General features: G+C 39.8%; 1 protein-coding gene across 1 annotated transcript; it reads right to left on the reverse strand.

Annotated features, from left to right (window-relative positions):
- Positions 1-5,887: 5,887 nt before the first annotated feature.
- Positions 5,888-25,163, reverse strand: LOC118841330 (H-2 class I histocompatibility antigen, alpha chain-like). Its single transcript, XM_036748707.1, has 7 exons — positions 25,079-25,163; positions 17,536-17,610; positions 16,669-16,929; positions 11,501-11,767; positions 9,709-9,987; positions 9,418-9,534; positions 5,888-5,937 (listed from the first exon to the last, which is right to left on the reverse strand). The coding sequence occupies exons 1-7, from the start codon at positions 25,161-25,163 to the stop codon at positions 5,888-5,890; spliced, it is 1,134 nt and encodes a 377-aa protein (XP_036604602.1).
- Positions 25,164-25,407: the final 244 nt, after the last annotated feature.

Consider the following 25,407-nt stretch of genomic DNA (forward strand, 5'->3'; position numbering starts at 1 on the left):
TAAACTTGCTCCCCCTTCACTCCAGTGGGCAGAATTAAGAGTAATGAGTGAAAGTTCCTAATTGTTATTAGAGCTTCTCTAAATTTGAGTGGGCTGCCTGGGGAGGTAGTAGCTTGTTCTTCCAGAATTCTTCATAAAGTGACTTCAAGAGCATTTTTCAAGGATGTTGGTGATTTCTGTTCACAGAATAACAGAATCTCCATTTTGGAAAGAACGACAGTGGCCATCAATTCCAACTCATACTTGAAAGGGAATCTTAACTACAGTATGTTCAACAAGTGGTCTGGTATTGTCCACAGAAGACCTTTCAGGTCCTTCACAAGAACTTTTTATATTCTTAGATTCCCTCAGTGGGTCCCTGGGGAGAAGTTTTCAGGTTCAGTTCCTAGATTCCAGAGAGTCCAGGAAGGTGCTCAGTGGAATGAGAGAGGAAGATTATGAAGACCAAAGGTGACATATAAAAAAAATGGAATTTTATTTTTTCCCCAATTACATGTCAAGACAATTTTTGCACTCCTTTTTACAAGGTTTTGAGTTCCAATTTTTCCCTCCCTTCCTCCCTTCCCATCTTCCTAAAATGATAGGCAATTTGATATAGGTTATACATGTTCGATGATGTAAAAGATATTTCCATATTCATCACAGTTGTGAAAGAAGAAATAGATCAAAAGGAAAATTACAATGAAAAAGAATAAAGTAAGTGAAAAAGTATGCTTTGATCTGCAATCAGAGTCTATCAGTTTCTTATCTGGATGTGGATAGCATTTTCCTTCATGATTCCTTTGTACTTTTCTTGGATCATTGTGTTGCTGAGAAGACATGAATCATTCATAATTGATCATCACACAATGTTGCTGGAACTGTGTACACTGTTTTCCTGGTTCTGTCCCTTTCACTTTGTATCAGTTTTCACAAGACTCTCCAGGTTTTTCTGAAATTTACCTGCTCATCATTTCTTATTGCATAATAAAATACATTCATATTCCACAATTTTTTCAGCCATTCCCCAAATGATGGGCATTCCCTCAATTTCCAATACTTTGCCACCATGCAAAGAGTTGCTATAAACATTTTTGTACATGGAAGTCCTTTCCCTTTTTTGTGATATCTACCACCTAGTGGTGGTATTGCTGAGTCAAAGGGTATGCACAGTTTGGTTGCCCCATAAGCATAGTTCCAAAATCCTCTCCAAAATGTTTGGATGAGTTCACAACTCCATCAACAATGCCTTAGTGTCCAAATTTTCCCACATCTTCTCTGTTTATTATTTACCTTTTTTGTCATATTAGCCAATCTAATTGGTATGAGGTGGAACATCAGAGTTGTTTTAATTTGCATTTCTCTAATCAAAAGTGATTTAGAACACTTCTTCTTATGCCTATAGATAGCTTTGATTTCTTCATCTGAAAACTGCTTGTTTATATCCTTTGACCATTTGAAGATTATATTTCGCAGCTAGTGGAATGCCTGGTTGTTCATGCATTCAAATGGAAATATTCATTTCCAATAGAAGCATATTCATTGTCTCACTTTTAGAAGAAAAAAAGAAAATACTCAGTGTATTAAAGAGAAGAAATAACAAACTTCAATCCAAATGCCCCACCCCCTCATTGGAATCCTACAAGGCAATACTTCTCTGCTGATGCAAAGAGTTGACAACAGTTCCTCAGTTTTGAAGGTATTCTTTATGGATCTGTTTTCAGACATCCAGGTCTCCCTGCTCTTTTTACACAAGCCATTCTTGACCAAAATTCCTGAATTCCTAGAATTCCCAGGGACAGAGTTAGAGAATAGAAGAACTCAGGGCTTCCTTTTTCTCACTGGCTTCATCCTTCATCAAGGAAAAAGGGATTGAGTCTTCCTCTACCCTTAAGAATATAAGATTCCCTCAGATTCATTTTGCATGTCCTGTATTGTGTGACTCCCTACATCCACCTTCCATTTGTCTATCCTTTACATTGATCATTCTCACCTCTTAGTAGCAGAAGTCTTACAACTTCGAAACTCCTACAAGCATCTAAGGAAGGAAAACCATCAATTCTCTAAAAAAAGAAGAAAAATATAGAGATCGCCAATTTTTCTGCCCTTAAAAGCACTAAGGACATCCCAAATCAATTAAGTCCGTTTCAGTAAAATTCAGTTCAACCATAATTTATTGACTACTTCCTTCCAGATGTTGTTGTTCAGCAATTTTTGAGTCCTATCTAACTTTTTGTGACCCCAACTGGGGTTTTCTTGGCAAAGATACTGGAGTGGTTTGCCAATTCCTTCTCCAGCTCATTTTACTGGTGGAGAACTGAGACAAACAGGGTGAAGTGACTTGCACAGGGTCGCACAATTAGTAAGTGTCTGAAGCCAGATTTAAACTTAGGAGGAAGGGTCTTTCTGGCTCCAAGCCTGGAATTCAAACCACTGTGTCACCTAGATGCCCTTCCAGATAGTAGACATATAAACACACATGCACATACACACACATCTGTCCTCAAGGAGTTTACATTCTATTGGGAACTTTAGATATGAAAATGAAAGGGAAAGAGCTCTGAGGTGGCCTTGGGATACTCTACATCTAACACTGTCATTTAAAACCTTTGAGAACTCCAGCGGTCTTGTCAATAGAAGCAACTGGTTGGACTCCCATATAGAATATGGCAGCTGGAGTCAGGAAGACTCATCTTCTTGAGTTCAAATCTGGCTTCAGACACTTACTAGCTGTGTGACCCTGGGAAAGTAACTTCACCCTGTTTGCCTCAGTTTCCTCCTCTGTACAAGGACTTGCAAAAAGAAATGGTAAACTACTCCAGTATCTTCATCAAGAAAATCTCCAATGGGGTCATGAAGAGTCAGGTACAATTGAAAACTAACTGAACCACAACATTGATTGGGAGGTTGTATACTGCTAGAGTCAGGAGACATGGGTTTCATTCTCAAATCTGTTCCTTTGAAGTTCAGCAAGCCTTTATTAAGTGCCCAACCATGAGTTCGGACTCTGGGCATAACAGTGAATGTCTGGTTTCTGGTCTTACAGAGTTTATAATCCTTGGGGGAGGGGGATAATCAAGACTGAGACATATTGAATAATGAGGAAACAGTCTAAGGAATCGTTGCAACAATCTGGCTAGCAGCTGCTGTGGGGTTGTAAAACCAACAACAACAAGCTCACAGAATGCTGCAAGCCCAGGTTCTTTTGATCTGCTTTACTAAGGAAAGCAACGTTAAGGGGTTAACAATCTCAATTTAATCAAGCATACAAATATCATTCACTTACTTCAGGGGAAAAAGCCAGCACCCTGAACTTCAGAGCAAATAGAAACAAATTACAAACACGCATTTATAAACAGACCAAATACAATTCATAGTTACCAACATCTGAGTTCAGCCAGGAGCTCTATAACAGCTGGCTCAGAGTCACGAGTCACTACTGCTGCAGGTCAGAGCTCCGAAAAAGAGAAAACCAGCCTCTGGTTTTATATCTTTTTTCATGGTCAGGGGTGAGTCACACATGCGACTCACCCATGTGACCTAAAATTGTCACAAAAATGCAACTTAAACCCACGTGATCTAAAAGCCTCTGATGTCACAAACATGTCACTCAAACCCATGTAAACTAGGCTTTCCCTTGAGGCAAGGAGGTCATCAAGGACTCCTAATTTAATCAAGGAAACAAAGGCTAAACTCTTCAAGGGCACTTGGTTGAATAAGTGCTAAGAGCCCATTTTGATTGCCAATACAGGAATTCAGTTAGAAAGCTAAGCTGGAAATAGGAGGTATTTATATATTATATAACCTGTGGAAGACACATATTCTTGAAGCTTGGGCTAGAGAAAAGAGAAGCAACATTGAGCAATGCCAGGAATACTGAGCTTGGATCTGTGAAGATCTCCACCTCCTAAGGATGCTATAGGATCCTGCACAGGTACGGTCATCTCCCTTGAGTCTCAGGTTCATTTCCCTTAACATGAAGCTAAGAAGCCCAACAGCACACTCACACCAGGGCTGGCAAGAATATACGTGAGCTAAAGATTGAGTTAGAGCCTGGTCCAGGGATTTCATTGGCCTAGGGTACTCCTATCATCTGACAGATAAGGAAACTGATTACCAAAGGAGGGAGACGGCCCTAACTAATGACCAGCAACATGGCCCAATGGAAAAGGTCACTGAGGTTGGAATTAGAGAACCTGGGTTCAAATTCTTTTTACTGGTGTGAACTTGGATAGGTTATTTCAACTTCCTGTGCAACAATTTCTTTGTCTGTAAAATGAAGCGGTTGTTGTAGATGCTTCTGAATTCCCTTCCATCTCTAGATCGACAAAGTTATGGTCCTATAATTGGTAGCTGCATTTCCCAGCACAAGGCTCTTCTGACTAAACTACACTGGTCATCCTGTGAATAGAAAGTGCTGAGATTCCTCTGGAGTACTGGGAAAGGCAGCAGAAAGAGACCAGAACATCTGGCCTGTGCCCTCTGACTGGTGATTAAACCTTAGGGAAGACCCATCACTACACTGAGCCTCAGTTTCTTCATTTGCCAAATGGGGTGAAAGCTTACGTTATGAACGTTAAAGGGTTCTATAAAGAAAGCACTTTGTAAACTGCAAGGCTTTATATAAATATGAACTGTTATTATCATAAGAATGTTAGTGTAGAACCTTCATGGAAGACTGAAGGAAAAACCTGGGCAGGGAGGATCAAGAATAGGAGGATGGGGCTGTCTTGTGACTTGGAGAGACCAGCTACACCTATGATATCATGGATCCATTGGATTAAAGAACCACAGAGAAGGTAGCTTTGAGCAGAGACTTGATAGAAATAGGAGTAGGGACTGGGACTGTGATTTCATTGGTATGGGAATCTCTGGGGATGTGCATTCTCTCTATCAATAAATCTCAGCATCTCCTTTGCAGCTTATTGTATTAGAGTGTTGTATAGGTCACTGAGGGGGAGTGACTTGTCCAAAGTCACACAGCAAGGATGTGTCAGAGGTGGGCTTTGAACTCGGATCTTCTTAACTTTAAGCCCTGCTTTCTATCCACATCACTATACTGTCTCTAAATATAATAACAAACCACATTTGTGTAATGCTCTAAGGTTAGAGAGCATCTTCTTCACCAGAACCACATGAGTTCAGTAATGCCACGTCATTTTCAACATTTTATAAATGAGGACACTGAGGCTGAGAGAGATTAAGTGGGTTGTTCCTGAATGTAAATTAATGAGTATCAGATCTATGATTAAGATCCATGGACCTTGACTTCCAGCCTAGCTCCGTTTTCCACTGCAGCAGCACCAGCAGCACCAGCAGCACCAACAACAGAATATGGCTTTTATATATTGTTTTAAGGGTTCAAAGAGCTTTACAAATATTTTCTCATTTTATGCTCACAACATACCTGGGAGATAGGTGCTATTACGATTCCTATTTTACAATAAAGAAATTGAAGTAAACAGAGGTTAAGTGACGTGCCCAGGTCACACAGTTAGAAAGCTTCTGGGGCAAGACTTCCTGAATCCAGGTCCTGTGATCCACCCATTAAACTAATTCCACAATTCAAATAAGATGCATTGAGGCAGGAAATGTCACTCAAGTGGAAGAAACAACAGGAATTGGCTCTGCCTTGAAAACACAGATAGTTTGAGTATCTAGATGAAGACCTAAAATATATTTATTTTGACTTGCTCTGTAGACATGTAATAATCTGTACCCAGAGAAAGGCTAATACTAGATTTCACACCCATGCTCCATTTTCTATAGGAAGACCTATCCTGATTACAGACTAAGAGAGAGATCAGGGTACTAGAATTATGTATATGCCCATACACCATCCTCAGTTCTCTCCTCTATTGATGGCTTCCTTAACTGGGCAAATCTCTCCTTACTCCTCTAACTCTCCTTACAGGGTCACTTTACCATCCAGTGCAGCTTGCTCATGGGTCCTGTGACCTGAAAGAGAAATAGAAGTAAGTGTAGAAGGCCCACAGGCTGGGAAGCACTAGAGTCTCTAGCTCCTTCAGCGTCCTATCTCCAGGGAGCAGCAGGTCTTATATCAGCCTGGGTGTTTCCCAAAAAATCTGTGCATCATCCCAATTAGAACTGAAGGATTGTATCTTTTATCATACCTTAGAGTCGATAAGGATAGAAACTTATCGTCCTGCGTACATTGGAGTTAACTGTCATTGCTGAACTTTGATTCAGGAAGATTTGGTGCTCAAACACCACCTTAGACACTATTTTTGTGGCCTTGATCAATTTACTTGACCTCTCAAGTCAAAGGAGTTATTTGTAAAGTGCTTAGCAAATACTTGGTGTACAGAAGGTGCACAATAAATGTTTATTCCTTTCCCTTCCTTCCCTTCAGTTTCCTCATCTGGAAAATGGTGAAATTGGGCTCAATCACCTTGAAGGTCCTTAAAGCTCTAAATTTATGATCCTATGAGCCCTGTACTATAAAATCTACTTTTCCAATGACATGGATGGCATGTCTACTGGACTGGCAAGCTATACAAAGCTCACAAAGATAACTAACGTGTGGGAAGGAAGGCTTAGGACCTAAAAGGACTCAATAGACCACAGAGATGTGCTCCACTCTGCCCCTCCCTTCATAATAGCTGACAAGTCTCATCTTAAACTTCACAAAGTCCTTTACATATATAATCTTTTTCACCTTCATACCAACAGAATTCCATACTTGTTCCTATGCTGTTTAACATTCAGTGACCTGTACAAAGGCATACTTATCAATTTTGGGGTTGACAGTGTCAGAAGGGATAGCTTATACACTGCATGATGGAGTCAGAATACAATAGATTAAAGTATTAGAGGAATCTAAGATGAAAGTCAACAGAGATAAATATAAAAGTCTTATACTTGGATCTAAAACATCAACTTCACAAGTTCAAGATGTGAGAGGCATAGATAGGCAGCAGTTGTTCTGGGGAGAAAAAAAGATCCTGTAGCCTTAGTGGACTATAAGCTCAATCTGATTTGTCAAAGTGATGTAGCAGTCAACCATGGACTACATTATGAGGGCCATAGCTTACAGAAATAGGAAGGTGAGAGTCACACCACCTCCTCAGATCTCTCCTGGAGCATTGTGTTAAGTTTTATTATCACAATTTAAGAAGAACATTGATCATATAGAGAATATTAAGAAAAGGAGGACCAGAATGATGAAGAGTATTGAGTAAATGTCGTGGGGATCCATTGAATGAAGTAATGATGTTAACATAAGCTTGGAAAACAGAAGACTCTATGGGAGAGGGGAGGCATGATAATTGTCCTCAAATGTTTGAAGGGTTATTATCTGGAGGAACAATTAGATTTGATCTGTGACCCCAAAGAGACCAGGAAACAAGGACAGTGGATGGAAATTACAAAGAAGCAAATTTAGGCTTGGTGTCTAGAAACAACTTCCTAACAGAGCTATCTGAAAGTAAAATGGTTTGTTTCAAGAGGTTGTTGAATTCCTTTCCTTGCAAGTCTTTGGTGAGAGTGTGGAAACTGCTTCTCAAGTATGTTATATTGGGGAATCTTTTCATATATAGGTTTTATTACAAGGATAATGGGATATTTTCAAACTCAAATTTTGTGATTTTGTGATACATCCTTGTGAAATAATATTATCATTTTTAGTTTGCAAATGAGGAAACAGGCTCAGAGTTAGGTCAAGCTGATTACTTATGATCAGAGTGCAAAAAAGTGTTTGGGACAGGGTGGGAAGGATTGAAACTCAGGTCTCTCCTGAACCCATGTCCATCATTCTTTTCACTATTTCATGATGATTGTAATAAAAATCAAATTTAACCTGAATAATGGTGAAGCTCTATTCTTGAATTACATGAGAAATTAACTTAAAAGTACAAGATGGAGGAAGTTTCGTTCTGAAAAAGAACTGAGGCTTTTAGTAGACTGCACAATCAAATGTGAATAAGAGTGCTGCCTCAAATACCTCTAACATAGATTATAGGTGAATTTGGCAGTTTCAAATGACATTGAAAAATGTCTTACTATGAAGTACTTCTTCCTGTAGACTCATGTTTTAACTGTGGTCTAGGAAGATGTATGAGAACTCTGGAGAAGATTCAGAGGAAGAAGGTTAGGTAAAAAATTTTCCTCACCTTGAACTGCCCTAAATGTCATATTACAAGGAATCATTTCAAGGAGGATTCTATGAAGAGTCTGTTAGGAGCTGGCAGGTAGAATACATTTTGTAAATATAGTTTCCTGTGATTATTGTACAGGCAAATTAGAAAAGAATAATTTAATTTCTTTCTTGAGTGACTAAACTTGATTGTTGTCATAAAAATGCTTTTTTAGGGCTAACAGAAGTGACCTGAATGATATGGAATCATTTTCTTCAGAGTAGGGAAGAGAGTCGTCTACCGCTATACTGAGATTTGGTGGTAACCCTGGCTGGGCCCATTCATTTCATCAAAATATGGTCAATAACTTTCTTTGTTTTGTTATTGCTTTCAATTGTTAGTACATTATATAGGAGTAACTTATGGTGAAAGGTGATTTTTCTAATTATTAAATCATTAATATTTAATGAATTAGAGTATGGCTTCATTAATTAACTGAAGTTAATTAATGGGAAATTGATTATATATTTACTAATAGGATAGGACTCATTCTTAACCCTGAGTTGCTATGTAGCTCAGGATAATAAAAATTAAATATATAGTAAAAGGTTAGGTGGCATGTTGATGTGTGACATACAAGCAAGTGTGATGAGTCCCTATGAAAAGAAAAGGCCATTTGTAGGCTTCCTTAAGAGATCAGGAATGAGGAGGTGATAGACCCTCTGTATTCTTCCTGGTCAGACCATATCTGGAGTGCCGTGTTTAATTCTCAATGCTACATTTCAACAAAGACATGTCCAGAGAAGGTCTATTATGATGTTAAAAGAACTAGAAACCATGTCAATCACTGAAGATATTGGAGATTTTTATCCTGGAGAAGAGAAGACAGAGGAGGCAGGTGATTGTAATACAAGTATTGCAATAAGTGCCATGTTAAAGAGGTATTCAACCTGACCCTCTCATACCCAGTAGAGATAACTAGGAGAAATTTGGTGAGCTTGCTCAGAGAGAGAGTCAGGCTTGATGTCAGGAGAACTTTCAGAAAATTCTAAAAGTTGAATGGAATCCTAGGAGGAAGTAAATTTGCTGTCATTGGAAGTCAATTAGCTAAATCTACATGCCTGTTTTTTAAGAAAGTTGCACCAATTGTACTAGAGGTACAATCTGAGGTCTCTTCCATCTCTAAGTCTTCAAGAAGAATGTTTAGAAGGGCTTTCCTCCTAAGAGCTCTGTGAAGCACAGAGACAGTGTAACACCCTCACCCTTGTGACATCTGCTTCCCACCCCTTTCTCTCCTTGCCCTTACACCAATAGTTTTTCCACCTCTCTCATAAAAATGTACCTGTTTTCTTCTTCTTCCATATGATAAAGGCCCCAGCACAGCTCAGCACCAGAATGATAACTATTAGGAGACCCAAGGCCATGACCCATGGCCTCTTCACAGTGGGCTTCTCAGGGACTGCAGGGTGTGAAAAGCAACACATAAACAAAAAGGGTTTTTGAGAGGAGAGGAAACTGGAGAGCATGTCCAGTGAAACCCCTGTTCTGTGGAACATTACTAAGAGTGGAAAAGGTAATGAAAAAGTTGAAACATTCCATTCCATGGCCCACATAGCAGGGGAAAAACACTCACCATGATACACAGCTGGAATCTGCAGCTTACTGTGCTGCACCACACAGGTATAACCTGTCCCTGAATCACCAAGAGGAAGTTCCAGTGATATTTGAAGGTAGAAGGTAGAATCAGCATTGGGCAAGGTGCCACTGGAGCTCTCTTGCCCCCACACACCCAGCTGCCCATCCTTCTCCCAATGCAGCTGGATAGAGCGAGGGTAGAAGCCTGTGGCTGTGCAGTTGAAGGTGACTCTGCCATCTGGAGCATCATGGCGGGACACAGTCACCTCAGGGGCCACTGAAGAGAGAAGTCAAGAGAGAAGGTATTACCTCCAATGCTGAATGACCTTCTGTTGTTCCATTATCACTTCTATACTCTCTCTCTTCCTTCTACATTACTCTATCTTCTCTATTTTTCTACCAGTTATTAACTTTGTCCAAGAATAGCTATTAATATTTTGGCGGCTGCAAAAGTAATCTTATCTCCAGGACCAAATTCTCAAATTTCTATCTCCTTCACTCCAATGCCTCTTCTCTGCCCCATGAAGAACAGTTGCTTGCTGCTATTTGTGCACTGTAAGTGGAAATGATCCTGTGCCCATGTATCATAGGGGTTCATTTCTTCTAAGACTAGGATTTTCCAACATCCTTAAAGTTTATGAACCCACCATCTCTGATAGACTAAGAAGATTTGAATGGATAAGTCTAAGGCATGAAACATGCCTTTAGAGTATGTGGGGCCCAATGCTGATTTGTTAGCCTTGACAACAGATGGTCCACTGGAGGCCTGCCTCCCTTTTCTTCCTGCTAACGTCTCCTTCCCTTTTTACATCCTGACTGTATATTGACTTTCAACCATTGTTTCCCCCAAGGGAGAAGGAGAACCCAGATCCCCACTTTAATTTGATCCTTAGGCTTACTATCTTCTTCCCATATGTGGAGGGCTGGTTCTTTGCAGACCCACTTATCTGCTTTTATATGTGCACTCATAGTGAACATGACTGTTCACAGTCTTTATTTAAATGATCAGGGAATGATGAAGTGCAATCCTTCTGATAAGATGAAGAACTACTGGGCTTTACCAATTTCCCTTACTCTAAACCCTACATCCCATGGAACCTGGCAAAGTGTGCTATGAATCACTGGGACCTTCTGGCTGTACCACTGAAGAACATTCTTATGTGTTGTTTGTTCCCTGATTAGACTGTGGGTTCCTTTATAGCAAGGACTGTTTTGCTCTTCTATTTGTACACCCAGAGCTTAGGATGGTGTTTGGAACATCATAAACACCTGATAAATGCTTTTGCCTCCCTTCTTTCTTAATTCACTTATTCATTAATTCTTCACTCAGACTCAAAGGACCCCTAAGCTTACACTTTGTACTCTACTCAGTGCCTAGGACAGCAGACTCCCAATATATATTTGTCTGTGGTGATCATGATTATATTAGTAGATCCGTAAATCAACTGTTCTAATGACTTAAGAACAGAATCTTGAATATTTTAGTACTTGAAAGGATTCATCTTATCATCAGTATGGGTATTCTCTCACTTGTGACTGATTACAAGCTTCCTATACCATAGTAAACACTTCCTCATGAGTTACCGTGGACTAGAGGAGTCATTACCTGGTGACCACTTGACTGTTGATGACAATCTCCACTTTTAGCTAGACTGGTCCTCTGACCAGTCTATCAGTCTGTCCCAAATGCTCAGAGTTTTCTCAGCTAGATAAGACCAACCAGAGCCTGTGCTATGTTCTAAATGGCCTTAGAGAACCCTGGGAGGAAACAGGGAGGACAGGGAACTTACCATTCTCCTTCATGCTTGAGTAGTGTAGGATTGTCCTCATCATGCCAAAACAATATTTCTTCATAGCCTTCTCTCTTATGTTGCTCCCTAAGTTACTTTTTGCCAAGGATTGGAAGCGCTCTGCTTCAGGCTTCATGACAGTCCAGTCATTAGTCTGATCATCTATCTTCATAAAATCTTCGCCATCTACGGCAAACCGGATATGGCTGCCAATCTCAATGTCATTATCCACGTCACAGTCTGCAAAGAGCTGTAATGTGTGATTCTCTGTGGAGAGACTTATGAGTCAGTAAGATACAATGGAATCAGGATTGGAATCAAAGTTAGAAGGGCCAATGTGCATCCTGTATTCTCCTGTATTTCCTTACAATATAGCCTTGAGTAATTCACTTAAACCCTCAGAATTTGTAATGATGGTAATACTAACACTAATAGAGTACTTTCAGTCTTTTCAAAGCAGATTACATGTGGACCGTCATTGCTGCTGATCCTCACAACCTCCTTGAAAAACAGGTGCAATTATTATGCTCATTCTACAAATGAAGACCCGAAGCTGAAAGATGCTAGTGACTTGCTCAATGACAATGTGGGATTGAAACCTAAATCTCTCTCATTCCAATTCTAGAGCTTTCTCCAGGACTCCAGACTCCTTACTGTCTCCCAAATAGAGGTAAAATTGTGTGGAAAGTGTTTTGTGTGCCTTAAAGTTGTTACTATTAAACATAATTTTTTTGTATAATTAGAGAAAAATAATCTATATTTCCTAGGTTTGCTCAGAGGAAACTTACTACATTTTTGCAGAAGAATAGCCGGTAAATTGAGTTAAAGAGTAATATGGAAAATTATTGCCTTTTGGTCAGTTTCAGATGTGACCTCTATATTGTTTGAATTGTTCTCCAGACCAAGCGGGGGACCAAGTATTCTCTCCTTTGGGAGAAACACCCCTTAGTGACACTAGAGAACTCTAATAAGATAGAATCATGTAGGACTTGGCATTAGATGGAGGCTGGGTAATTTTCCATCATATTAATGTCTACTTACCATATCTTAGTTTATAATTTCTGAATTTATACATACTTAGGGATAAACTTTAAAAAATACTTTTGACATTTGGGTTTTTTAACATCAGAGAATAGAAAAAAGGTAAGGAAATGGGCCCTAGAACTCAGCAGCAGGACATAGTGGTTGTCGTAGAAAGAAGGCAGGAATGAGAAGGGAACTAGATGGTTTGGGGGTCACAGTCAATTCTGAGACTTTGTGATTCTGAAAAGTGTCTGCTCTGGGAGGTTCCCCTTGATGTGCATCATCAGGGAAAATTCCACATCTTCATTCTTCACAGATTCACAGAATCTCCAAATGGGAAGAGATCTCAGAGGCCATCTAGTCCACAGTCCAACAAGGTCATCTAGCTTGTGCTGAACATTTCTAGATGTTAGGAAATTTTCTCAAACCCTTCATTCTGTAACTTCCACCAAGATTTATAGTTCTTCCCTCCATGACCGATAACAACATGTCTAATTCACCCAGTTTTCTTGCTCTATGGTACCTGGTATTCTCTTTGATCACAGACTTATTATCAATTCAATATTTTTGTTTCTCTTGTTGAGTTGTTTCAGTCATGTCTGACTGTCTGTGACCCATTTGTGCTTTTCTTTACAAAGATACTGCGGTGGTTTGTGATTTCCTTCTCCAGCTCATTTTGTAGATAAGAAACTAAGGAAACAGGATTAAGTGACTTGCCCAGGGTCACACAGCTAGAAAGTGTCTGAAATCAGATTTCAACTCATATCCTTCTGACTCCAGGGCCAGCATTCTATCCATGCAACCACTCCAATAATTTCGTCAGTCATTTTTCAGTCATGACCCACTCTCCATGACTCTTTCTGAGGTTTGCTTGGTAAATATACTGGAGTGGTTTGCATTTTCCTTCCCCAGCTCATTTTACAGATGAGGAGCTGAGACAACAGGGTTAAGTAACTTGCCTAGGGTCACACAGTAAGTCACACAGTAATTGTCTGAGGCTGGATTTGAACTCAGGAAGATGAGTTTTGCTGACTCTAGGCCTTGCACTCTATCCACTGTGCCACCTAGCTGCCCTCACTTCAATTTAATCATCACTTACGAAATGCTAGCCATATTCAATGTAGTGTACTTGGTACAGAGGATATAAAATTTTAAAAAATGCTTCCTCAGCTCAATGAACTTACACTTTAGGGGGCAGAGTGTAGTAGACAATTTGTAAGCATGGAAGTGAGAACAAGATAATAGGAAATGGAAAGAGCATTGAGAACTAAGAAGGTCTGGAGAGATATCATGTAGTAAGTAGTATTGAATGTGAACCTTGAAGAGAATGAAGGGAGCTATGAGATAGAATTGAGGAAAGAGAACATTCCAGGTGTGAGGATCACTGTGCAAAGAGAATCAGGGAGGAGATAGAAAAGCAAGTTTGAAGAACAGCTTGTAGTCCAGATTCTATGGGACATAGCGCATGGGAGGGAGTAATATGAAATGTCTGGAAAGTCAGGATAAAGCCAGCTTGTGAAGGGCTTTAAAAGATCAAGTGAGCAGTTTGTTTTTCATCCCAAAGGCGATGGGGAGCCATGGAAAAAAATGAGCTAGGGAAAGACTGCACCAGATTAGTGCTTTCTGAAGATTATTTCGGCTGCTGTGTGGAGGATTGGTTGAATAGAGAAGAGACAAGAAACAGGCAACTTAAAAGCCTATTACCATAATTGAGGTGAGACAGGGTGGGGGCCTGGCCATTTGATAGCCATTTGAGTGCAGAGTGTGAGATGAATGGGAGTAATGTTGCTAAGGTAGAGGCAGCTAGGCTGCACAATGGAGAGAGCACTGACCTGGAGTCAGAAAGATGCGAATTCAAATTCAACCTCAGATATGAGCTAGCTGTGTGACCCTGGGCAAGCCATTTGATTTTTGTCAGCCTCAGTTTTCTCATATTTGTAAATGGGGATAACATTCATACCTATCTCCTGGGGTTGCTGTGGAGACAAAATAAGATATTTCTGAAATGATTTAACAAATCTGTAAATGTTATTATGATTATGATTACAAGTTAGCTACTAATTAATATTGGAGAGCATGAGAAAAGCAATGACTATAAGAATATGAATGAGTCCAAGATTGTGAACCTTTATTGGATGTATGGTGAGATTCTCAGTAGCAATAGGAAGGCTGTGGGGGGTGGGGTCAAGGGAAGATAATTAGTTCTGCTTTGTTCATAGTTGTTGCAACAATTCAGCTGGCAGCTGCTGTGGGGGTGAAAAACGAACACGAGCCCAACAACAAGAATGCTGCAAGGACAGATTCTTTTGATCTGCTTTACTAAGGAAATCAACGTTAAGGGGTTAACAATCTTACTTTAGTCTAACATACAAATATCCTTCACTTAGTTCAGGGGAAAAAGCCAGCACCCTGAACTTCAGAGCAAACACAAACAAATTACAAACATCAACAGACAGATCTTGTCTGATTCAAATCTCGATTCATAGCCACCAGAGTTTAACAAAGTCCCAACATCTGGGTTTATAAGCTGGAGGGCTCTTAACTACAGCTGCCTGGAGTCTCCACATCAGCACTCCACCAAGAGTGAGAGCCTTCACAAATAGCTCTCTTCTAGCTTTTTATACCCCCTTTAGTCATCATCAAATGTCATCTGAGTGACCAGAACTTAGGCTCCTACTATTGGTTCTGGTCTTAGCAACTCCCCTTAGGACCCTGAGGGCTTCACACCCACATAGGCTTAAGCACCTAGTAGATAGGGCCTGGGACTTTGCACCTGGTAAGGCTCAATCAAAGACATTTAATTATACATTTTAAAACAGTAAGAAAGTCCCAAATTAATGGATATCACAATAGTTCATAGTATCATATATTAAGAGCTAAAAAGGACCTTGTAAGTCATTTCATCCTATCCCTTCATTTTACTCTTCAGAAAATTGAAAACCAAAAATCTCACTTACTTTCCAAATAAATGGCACAGCCAATAAATGGTTGATCTGGTATTTGAACCCAGTCTATCTGACTGCAAATCCAATTCTCTTTCCACAGCAGCACACCTTCTGTATTTTAGATTTAGAGTTCCAGTTGCCCACATTAATTGAAGTATTAATTGGATAAAACATCTATTGTATTTATCAGATTTACAGATGACAAACAATGGGCAACAGAATCAGGATCCACAAGGATTTTAAAAGGCTAAAGTACTGGGCTGTATCCATTTAAATCTTGCACTTGAGTACAAAAAATCAACCAAAAATATAAGATGGGAATGATAGAGCCAAGGAGTGGATTTTTTTTTAAAAAAAATAATGTCAGGGTTTTAATGAACTTCAAGCTTAATACGAGTCACTGGTGTGATACAACAGCCAAAAAATGTTCATGTGATTTTGAGATGCAATATAAAGGACATTAGTTTCAAGAAGAGGAAGGTGATAACGTCAGGGTGTGGGCAGCTTGGTGGCATCATAGATAGAGTGCAGGGCCTGGAGTCAGGAAGACTCATCTTCATGAGTTCATTTCTGGCCTAGACACTTTCTAGCTGTGTGATCCTGGGGAAGTCTTTTAATTCTGTTTTCCTCAGTTTTCTCATCTGTGGAATCAGCTGGAGAAGAAGAGTTAGGCATGACTGAAATTACTGAACAACAAATCCCATTATATCCTGCCCTAGTCAGACCTCCTTAGACATATTGTGTTCATTTCAGGGCACAATGGTTTAAGAAGGTTATTGATATTCTGGTGAGAGTTCATAAGAGAGCAACCAGGAGGGTGAAGGAACTGGGCATGTTAAGCTTGGATAAAAGAAGACTTAGTGGCTAGAGCAGGGGCATGACAGCTATCTAAGAATTTGAAGGGATGTCATATGGAGGAGAGATTAGATTTCTTTGGTTTGGCTCCACAGATCATAATAAGGGTAATGGGTGAAAATTGCAAAGAGAAATTTGAGCTTATCCTAACAATCACTTCTGTCTAAATATTGAATGTGCTGCTTCAGGAGACGATGCATTCATCCTTCTGAGATGTCTTCAGAGGCTGGACAAAGACTTGTTGAGTATGGTATAGCAGGGATATCTTTCCTGAATGGGTTGAACTACATGGCCACTGAGGTCCCTTCTAACTCTCATTGTATACATTCAATTTGTCTCACTTACTCTCACTCTTGGTGTCATTTTGTACAATGGCCCTGAAGAGCCAACGGAAAATCAATTGAACATTTAAAATAGCTTCCTTCTTCTCCTCAATGAAGTCTCTTCCTAGTGCCTTGGCGATCCATGCTTCATTGAATACAAGTTGCTTGCTCTGTTTATCAAAGGCACACACATGCACATCATCGATAATATGAATTAGGGTGAAGTTGAAGACAGAATGTTTTGTACCCACTGCAATGTATTGACCCTCATGCCTGTGGTGGCCTGCATGATAAGAAGGAGGAAAATAAGGAGGTTTCAGTACGTGGTTCTTCATACTCTACCATGTCTTCCCACACATCTCCCTTCCACCTTGTATATCAGTAGGATAACTATGACAATTACCCCCGAGAACAATCAAGAGGCCATATAGTACATAGTATATATATGGTATATATTGGTATGTAGCATTGGTATATAGCATTGGCGTATAGCATATGGTATATAGCATTGAACTGGTATACAGCAAGTCCAGGTAATCTGCTAACAGATTGGTTCAGAAGTTGTTTGTTGATGTGCTGAGTACTTTTCTTACCTTGTCTTCTGTTTTATCAAGGGGTGGGTTTGGGTGTGTAAACATCAGAGGTGTTACGGACAGAATGGTAACCTGGCTTATACATGGGAGTGTTGAAGGAGCAGGCCTAGCTAATGCACTGGTAGAGTACGGCAGCATTTTCACCCATTCTGGCATCACAGGCAGCCACTGAATTTACGGATGAGAATGCTGGTGTACGAGAGACTGACCCATTATCATTCTGCAGCTATGGACTAATGTAGTCTGGGGAGACACAGGGAGTCAGGTAGGACTCTCAGAGCCTTCAGTTCACACACCTTGCAGTGTTTTATGTCCTTCAGGGCTTTTTTCCACATGGGTAGGGTCTTGTGCTTGGCTCGTTTTGTTTTCCTCTGTAAAGGGAAACAAGGAATGTCTTAAATCAGTGATTCTTCCATACATTTCATGAGTTTGTAACTGGTTCTCTAAAATATCCAGTGGTCCAAGCATTTGTAGCACACAAGTGAACATACTATGATGATTCTCTTTTCATCCTCACAGAAGTAGTCCCTTGCATATAGTAAGCAATAAATATTTTTTGACTTCTTGACTTATGGGTCCAATCATTGTGGCAATGAATTATGAGAGGTTTGAAATTGGAGAACTTAGCACAGAGTTTTGGCTCCATTAGTTACTATCTATATGGCCCTGGGCAAGTCACTCACTTCTCTGGACTTCAGTTTTTTTAGTCTAAAATAAGTCAATTGGTCATAAAAGTGCCAAACTAGCTGCACAGGCCACAAGTAACCTGGGAAACTCCAGAGTTTAGCTTTTGCCATATTAACATGTAATTGAGAAATGTTTCACACAAGAAATAAAGATAACATGCATAATGTTAATTTGTGGTTTTCTAAGTCAATATATGATCCTCAGATATCCATCACTATTTCAGTTTTATACACCTGGATCACTAATATTCTTCCTATTTAAGTTCTATGGCCCCAGGACTAAATAATTACTAGGACCTCTTTTACCTCAGAGCCCTATAGGACATGTGAAAAGCTATTTTTAGTGATTCTTTGGGAGCTCTGAGGATGATTAATCCCTGGTTGCTTTCACTCATATATTACTCAGCAATGAAGGGATTATTCAGCAGTACTCCTAAGAAATCATCGAATGGCCTAACTAATGAGTTTATCCTTCATAGTTTGGAATGCCATTAAATATCTTATTTTGATCTTTAAAGAGTTATGGGTTGCTGAAATAGAGATGCTAGAACCCTGGAAGAAAGATACTATGCCTTCTCAAATTTTGCAGAAGATAATGAAAGGAACATCATCAGGTACTGTCTGGCAAGTAACTAGATTTTAAGAGGGTTCATTTAAATGAGCTAGGAAGGAATGTAGGATTCCATGGACTAGGATTCTATAGGGGAAGTTGATTTTGAGAGGGATGAGGTGCTTTGATGAGGGAATGGTTAAATATCTTGTAATTCAGGAATGAAGTGGAATGTTACTATGATGTTAGGAAATTATGAGCATGAAGAATTCAAAGAAGCTTGGGAAGACATATGAATTGCTGCAGAGAGAACTAAGGAGGACACAAAAGTAACGTAGACAATAACTTTACCATAATGTAAAGACAAAAAATTAAAATGAAATTGAACATTACATTATGATAATAAACTCACTTGGCTCTTGGAAGAGAGCTGAAAATAATGCTTCTCTTACCTCTTTGCAGAGGGGGGAACTAGAAATTTTGGATATTATACATACCATCCGACATAGCACATATGTTGTTTGGTTTTGCTAAACTTCTTTTCTTCTCTTTATTTTTTTTAAAAAAAATCATCATTGCAGTTGATGGTTTACTGGGGTGGGGCATATTCAGAAAATGAAAAAATAGCATAGGATCATAGACGGAGTGCTTAAAGGTACTTCGGGGGCATTTAATATAATCCTATTATTTTAGAAATGATGAAACAGAAGCTGAGGCAGGTTGAGTGACATGACTAAGATCCCATGATCATTTGAATATTATAGGGGGGATTTGAACCCAGGTCTTCTGACTTCAGAGCCAGTGCTATTTCAATTGTATGATCCTTTCAAGACCAAAATTTTCACAAAATAAACACTAATTTCAATAAAGAAGCAAAGAGAGAAGTGGGAGAAGTATGTCAAGAGTCACAAGAAACATCTTCCTATCTAGATTAAAAAACACAAAATTCAGAATTGAGGGCAGGTAATGGGATGAGTAAAAAATAGTGACATAACCTTGTAAGAATACTAGAAATGTCAAAATCCAGAAATAATAATCAGTGAAGATAGAAATTCTCTATATTATATGTATATGTGCATGTGTGTGCATGTGTATGTGTGTGTATGTGTGTGGGGTGTGTGTGTGTGTGTATGATATCACTTAGTGGGCAGCTAGGTGGCGCAATGGCTACAGCACTGGGCCTGGAGTCAGGAAGATTCATCTTCCAGAGTTCAAATCTGGCCTCAGATGCTAACCAGCTGTGTGACCCTAAGCAAGTCACCTATCCCTGTTTGCCTTAGTTTGCCCATCTGTAAAAGGAGCCGGAGTAGGAAATGGCAAACTGCTCCCATATCTTTGCCAAGAAAACTCCAAATGTGTTCACAAAGAATTGGACATGACTGAAGTGACTGAACAATAACCACATGTTACTTAACCTCTGTTTTTCTCAGGTTCATCATCTGTGAAGTGGTGATAATAATACTACCTGCCACTCAGGGTTGTTGTGAGATAAAATGAGATAATGTTTATAAAGTGCTTAGCACAATGCCTGACACTTAGTAGGTGCTATATAAGTGCTAGTTGTAAAGATGAAGATTGGAACACAAGAGCGGGGCTCTTTCAGTTTTCTCTCCACAGTTATGGCACTGAACACAGTAATTTGTACATGACAGACATTTACAAATGTTTATTATTAAATTTAATTAAATTTGAACTTGAATGGTTGAGGCTTCCTGGGAATGCTATGGAAATTGGAAAGGATTTTGCCACTCTACTAGGAACAGAAGAAAGATCAAAAAGCACTCAAGAGCCATTCTTTGCATAGCTGGGATGATAATAATGAAAGATGGGCTGAAGGACCTCAAGTCTCACTTTGTGTCTGTCTCCTCTACCATGGAGAATCATCTTTAGAAATAAAAGGATAAAGATGACAGCTGGAAAGGAGGGACTTGCGTGAGCTCCCCACCAGGTCCCTCCAAAAACCTATAAAAAATGACTCTGAACAAATTCTAGAACTGCAGAACCCACAAAATAGCAGAGGGAAGCAGGATCCAGCCCAGGACAGCCTGGATGGTCTCTGGATGAGGTCTATCACTCACAGAGCAGAGGGGAGCAGAGCTCAGCGCGGGTGGCAGCGGGACCAACCAGACCGGGAGCTGGGTGGAACAGGCCCTAGCGCCCTGAATCAGTGAGTTGTGGCACTTACCACACTTCTCAACCTACAAACACCAAAGACAACAGAGAAGGTTAATGGGAAAAGCTGCGGTGACAGAGGGAAGGAGTTTGCAGTTTGGTCACTGCCCCGAGGGCAGAGCAGGTGGTGCAGCTACAGAACTACACCTGCAGTTACTTCCGGCCCCAGGCCCACTTGGTGGGAGGAATTAAGTGGCAGACCAGAGCAGGAGTGCAGAGCTTGCTTAAGATTTGCATCAGGTCCGGGTTGGTGGTTCTTGGGGAAGGAGGAGTGCTGGTGTGGGAGAGCTGGCTGTATAGAAATAGCTCTGAAATCAATGGCGCATCCCCTCAACCTTGGAACAAAGTACTCTTTACTCTACAAGGAGTCATACCCTGATGAAAAACTCAAGGGTCAAGTAAGTTGGCTAGGAACATGGCCAGGTAGAGAAAACGCATTCAGATTCAGTCTCAGACTTTGGAATCTTTCTTTGGTGACAAAGAAGACCAAAACATACAGCCAGAAGAAGTCCACAAAGTCAAAGAGCCTACATCAAAAGCTTCCAAGAAAAACATGAACTGGTCTCAGGCCATGGAAGAGCTCAAAAAGGAGTTGGAAAAGCAAGTTAGAGAAGTAGAGGAAAAATTGGGAAGACAAATGAGAAGGGTGCGAGAAAACCATGAAAAACAAGTCAATGACTTGCTAAAGGAGACCCAAAAAATACTGAAAAATACACTGAAGAAAACAACACCTTAAAAAATAGACTAACTCAAATGGCAAAAGAGCTCCAAAAAGCCAATGAGGAGAAGAATGCCTTGAAAGGCAGAATTAGCCAAATGGAAAAGGAGGTCCAAAAGACCACTGAAGAAAATACTACCTTAAAAATGAGACTGGAGCAAGTGGAAGCTAGTGACTTCATGAGAAATCAAGGTATTATAAAACAGAACCAAAGGAATGAAAAAGTGGAAGACAATGTGAAATATCTCATTGGAAAAACCACTGACCTGGAAAATAGATCCAGGAGAGAAAATTTAAAATTATTGGACTACCTGAAAGCTATCATCTTTCAAGAAATTATCAAGGAGAACTGCCCTGATATTCTAGAGTCAGAGGGTAAACTAGAAATTGAAAGAATCCACCGATCACCTCCTTTAAAGGATCCCAAAAGAAAACTCCTAGGAATATTGTCACCAAATTCCAGAGCTCCCAGATCAAGAAGAAAATACTGCAAGCAGCCAGAAGGAAATAATTTGAGTATTGTGGAAAAACAATCAGGATAATACCAGATCTAGCAGCTTCCACATCAAGGGACCAAAGGGCTTGGAATATGATATTCCTGAGGTCAATGGAGCTAGGATTAAAACCAAGAATCACCTACCCAGCAAAACTGAGTATCATGCTCCAAGGCAAAACATGGATTTTCAATAAAATAGAGGATTTTCAAGGTTTCTCAATGAAAAGACCAGAGCTGAATAGAAAATTTGACTTTCAAACACAAGAATCAAGAGAACCATGAAAAGGTAAACAAGAAAGAGAAATCATAAGGAATTGTTCAACTAAAGTTGAACTGTTTTGTTTACATTTCTACATGGAAAGATGATGTGTATGATTCATGAGACCTCAGTACCATAGTAGCTGAAAGGAATATGCATATATGTATGTGTAGTATATGTATACATATCTGTGTGTCTATGTATATATATATATATATATGTAGATGTATATTTATGTATATAGATAGATAGACAGAGGGCACAGGGTGAGTTGAATATGAAGGGATGATATCTAAAAAATAAAATCAAATTAAGGGATGAGAGAGGAATATATTGAGAGAGGGAGAAACGGAGAGATAGAATGGGGCAAATTATCTCGCATAAAAGTGGCAAGAAAAAGTGGTTCTGTAGGAAGGGAAGAGGGGGCAGGTGAGGAGGAATGAGTAAATCTTGCTCTCATCAGATTTGACCTGAGGAGGGAATACCATACATACTCAATTGGATATCTTACCCCACAGGAAAGAAGGAGGATGAAGATAAAAAGGGGGGGGATGATAGAAGGGAGGGCAGACAGGGGGAGGAGGTAATCAAAAACAAACACTTTCAAAAAGGGACAGGGTCAAGGGAGAAAATTCAATAAAGGGGGATAGGTTAGGAAGGAGCAAAACATAGTTAATCTTTCACAACATGAGTATTGCGGAAGGATTTTACATAATGATGTGCATGTGGCCTATGTTGAATTGCTTGCCTTCTTAGGGAGGGTGGGTGGGGAGAGAAGAGGGGAGAGAATTTGGAACTCAAAGTTTTAAAAACAGACGTTCAAAAACAAAAAAAAAAAGTTTTTGCTTGCAACTAGGAAATAAGACACACAGGCAATGGGGCATAGAAATTTATCTTGCCCTACAAGAGAAGAAGGGAAAGGAGGATGGGAAGGGAGTGGGGTGACAGGTGGGAGGGCTGACTGGGGAATCGGGCAACCAGAATATCCGCCATCTTGGAGTGGGCGAGAGGGTAGAAATGGGGAGAAAATTTGTAATTCAAACTCTTGTGAAAATCAATGCTGAAAACTAAAAACAAAAAAAAAAGAAATGAAAGGATCGAAAAAATGGAGTAAACATATCATTGAAACCCAAGATAATTGAGGAGATGATGAGAGTATTCCTAGATGTTTTCAATGGGTTAAAGTCATTGGATTTGGACAAACCCCACCCCAGGATTAAGTAAGAGATCTCAGGTGGTCTTGTTGAGCTGCTATCTGTAGTGTCTGAGGGATTGTGGAAAATGGGAAAGGCGGTGCACAATTGGAGATGTATAAATATCCTGATTTTCAAAAAAAAAAAAGAAGAAGGGGGTTTCTAATACCTATTTTCCAATGACCTTGAAACCATTTATTAGGAAACATCTAGAATAAATTATTCAAAGGGTAGTTTGTTAACAGTTCAAAATGGAAGCAATGACCCCAACAAGTCAATGTGGCTATATCAAATACAAGTCATGGTAGGCTAAGTTCATTTCATTTTTTGCTGGTGTTCCCAGGATGACTGATTAAGAGAATGCTGTATAGTATGCTTGGACTTCAGAATGATATTTGACAATTTTTTCATGACATCTTTGGGGATAAAATGGAGAGGTATCTACTATTGGATCCAGAGTGGTTAAATGACTAGACTCAAAGTGTTGTCTTAGGTCACTCAAGGTTAATCAGGACTCAGTGTCTGGGTACACTCCCCCAAGGGAGTCCATGGTATCATTGCGTCCAACATTTTTATCAACGTTTTGAACAAAGTTGCAAACAGTGTTTTTATGAAAATTCAAGATATGACACTGGATTGGATTTGGGATCCAATATGATATAAATGGGCTCTGACAGGAGGTAAAATTAAATCAAATGAAATTTAGTGGAGGAAAATACACACCTGTGAAATGGGGGTTTGTGGGTGTTGTATATTGGGATAATCGAGAGTATGACAGTGCTCTTCATTCCTACAGTAGTACTGCCGAGCTAAAATGGAATATTGCTATTTCCAGGTTCTTTAGTTGGTCTCTATTTCCTAGGGCCCCACACAGCTATAGAACTAGGTAAGAAAGTGGAAGCCTCCAGATTTATTTTATGATGCCACAATCTTCAAAAGGCCTCAGCCACATGCCAGCACCATTTAGCAGACTGGGCAGTTGACTATTATTTCTCTTTATATGGCATCTGAGTGTTTGAGGCTAGGTTGAGCCTTATAGCCAGCAGGGAGGAGTCCAGTCACAGTAATGATTACGGACCTCAGAGCTAAGCCTGGCAGACACAGAAAACCCAGGACTGTTTCTATTTCCTATGAGTCCCTCTCTGTCTCCTACACACTTCCCCTTATCATGGATCTAGTTTCTTGGTAACCACCTCCACAATCCAAAAACCAATGTGAATGTACTTCATTCCTCACTAACTCTAAAGAAGTACACAGTCTTGACCACTTGCTTCTCCCTGGCTCAAGACAAACACTTCCCTTCTTGCCTTCCTTAATTAATTATTTGAGACACCGTAGGGTCAAAAGAAGTCACAAAAAGGTGATATTAAAATAGGGGTTCCAGTCAGTAACTCTCGGAATTCCTGCCCTCTAGTTTGTCTCTAATGGTTGTCAATGCATATATCCTTATGTTTTTAATCTTTCATTGTCTTCAAACACTCTGAAATCTGAAATTGTTACTTCCTCCCTATACATTCCAGGAAGCTCATTTTTTTTTTCTGAAAGATTTTTTCTAATTAACTTCACTTGGTTTAGGTCACTTGAGAAACATCCAAAGTTCACTTTAAAAAGTTAGGATTTCATTTTTCTCTCCTTGTATGTCTGTATCTTCTCTTTATATCTTATACCTTCCCTCTGACCAGCACTGGGCACAGGGGTTCTCTCACCCTTATAAGATCCCAATCTCATTTCTTCGGTCCTCCCTCCCTCATTCCCTTGTACTTACCTGCCTGTATTTCACTAAGTGCAAACACACTTAGCATGAGCAGCCAGTAAGTGAATGCTTCTCTCCTCCTCCTTTTATTCTCCATTTCTATATTTTTAGACACCTTCTTTGTCTCTGCCAGAGTAAAGGAAAGCAGTGCCCAGGTATGAAATGAGGCCCCTATATGTAGGATGTTTATCTATCCTCATCCATGCTCAGATGGGTATTGGTGCTTCGAAGATCCTGCCCTCCAGTCAATGCAAACCAGGACATTCGTCACTAGGCAGAACCTATCTCAGTCTGGTTGGTATGAGTTGAAGGGAAATGGAGCCTGTGGTTAAGGCAGGAAA

The sequence above is a fragment of the Trichosurus vulpecula genome, chromosome 3 (genome assembly GCF_011100635.1).
Source record: "Trichosurus vulpecula isolate mTriVul1 chromosome 3, mTriVul1.pri, whole genome shotgun sequence".
Taxonomy (NCBI): Eukaryota; Metazoa; Chordata; class Mammalia; order Diprotodontia; family Phalangeridae; genus Trichosurus; species Trichosurus vulpecula.

What these genes read in the sequence shown, in the direction of transcription:
- LOC118841330 (XM_036748707.1), bottom strand. Translation starts at nt 25,163, where the DNA reads ATGGAGAATAAAAGGAGGAGGAGAGAAGCATTCACTTACTGGCTGCTC. An exon ending in ACTTAGTGAAATACAGGCAG is followed by an intron (nt 17,611 to 25,078) that starts GTAAGTACAAGG and finishes TTCCCTTTACAG; the next exon opens with AGGAAAACAAAACGAGCCAA. An exon ending in ATGGAAGAAGAAGAAAACAG is followed by an intron (nt 5,938 to 9,417) that starts GTACATTTTTAT and finishes TTTCTCTTTCAG; the next exon opens with GTCACAGGACCCATGAGCAA.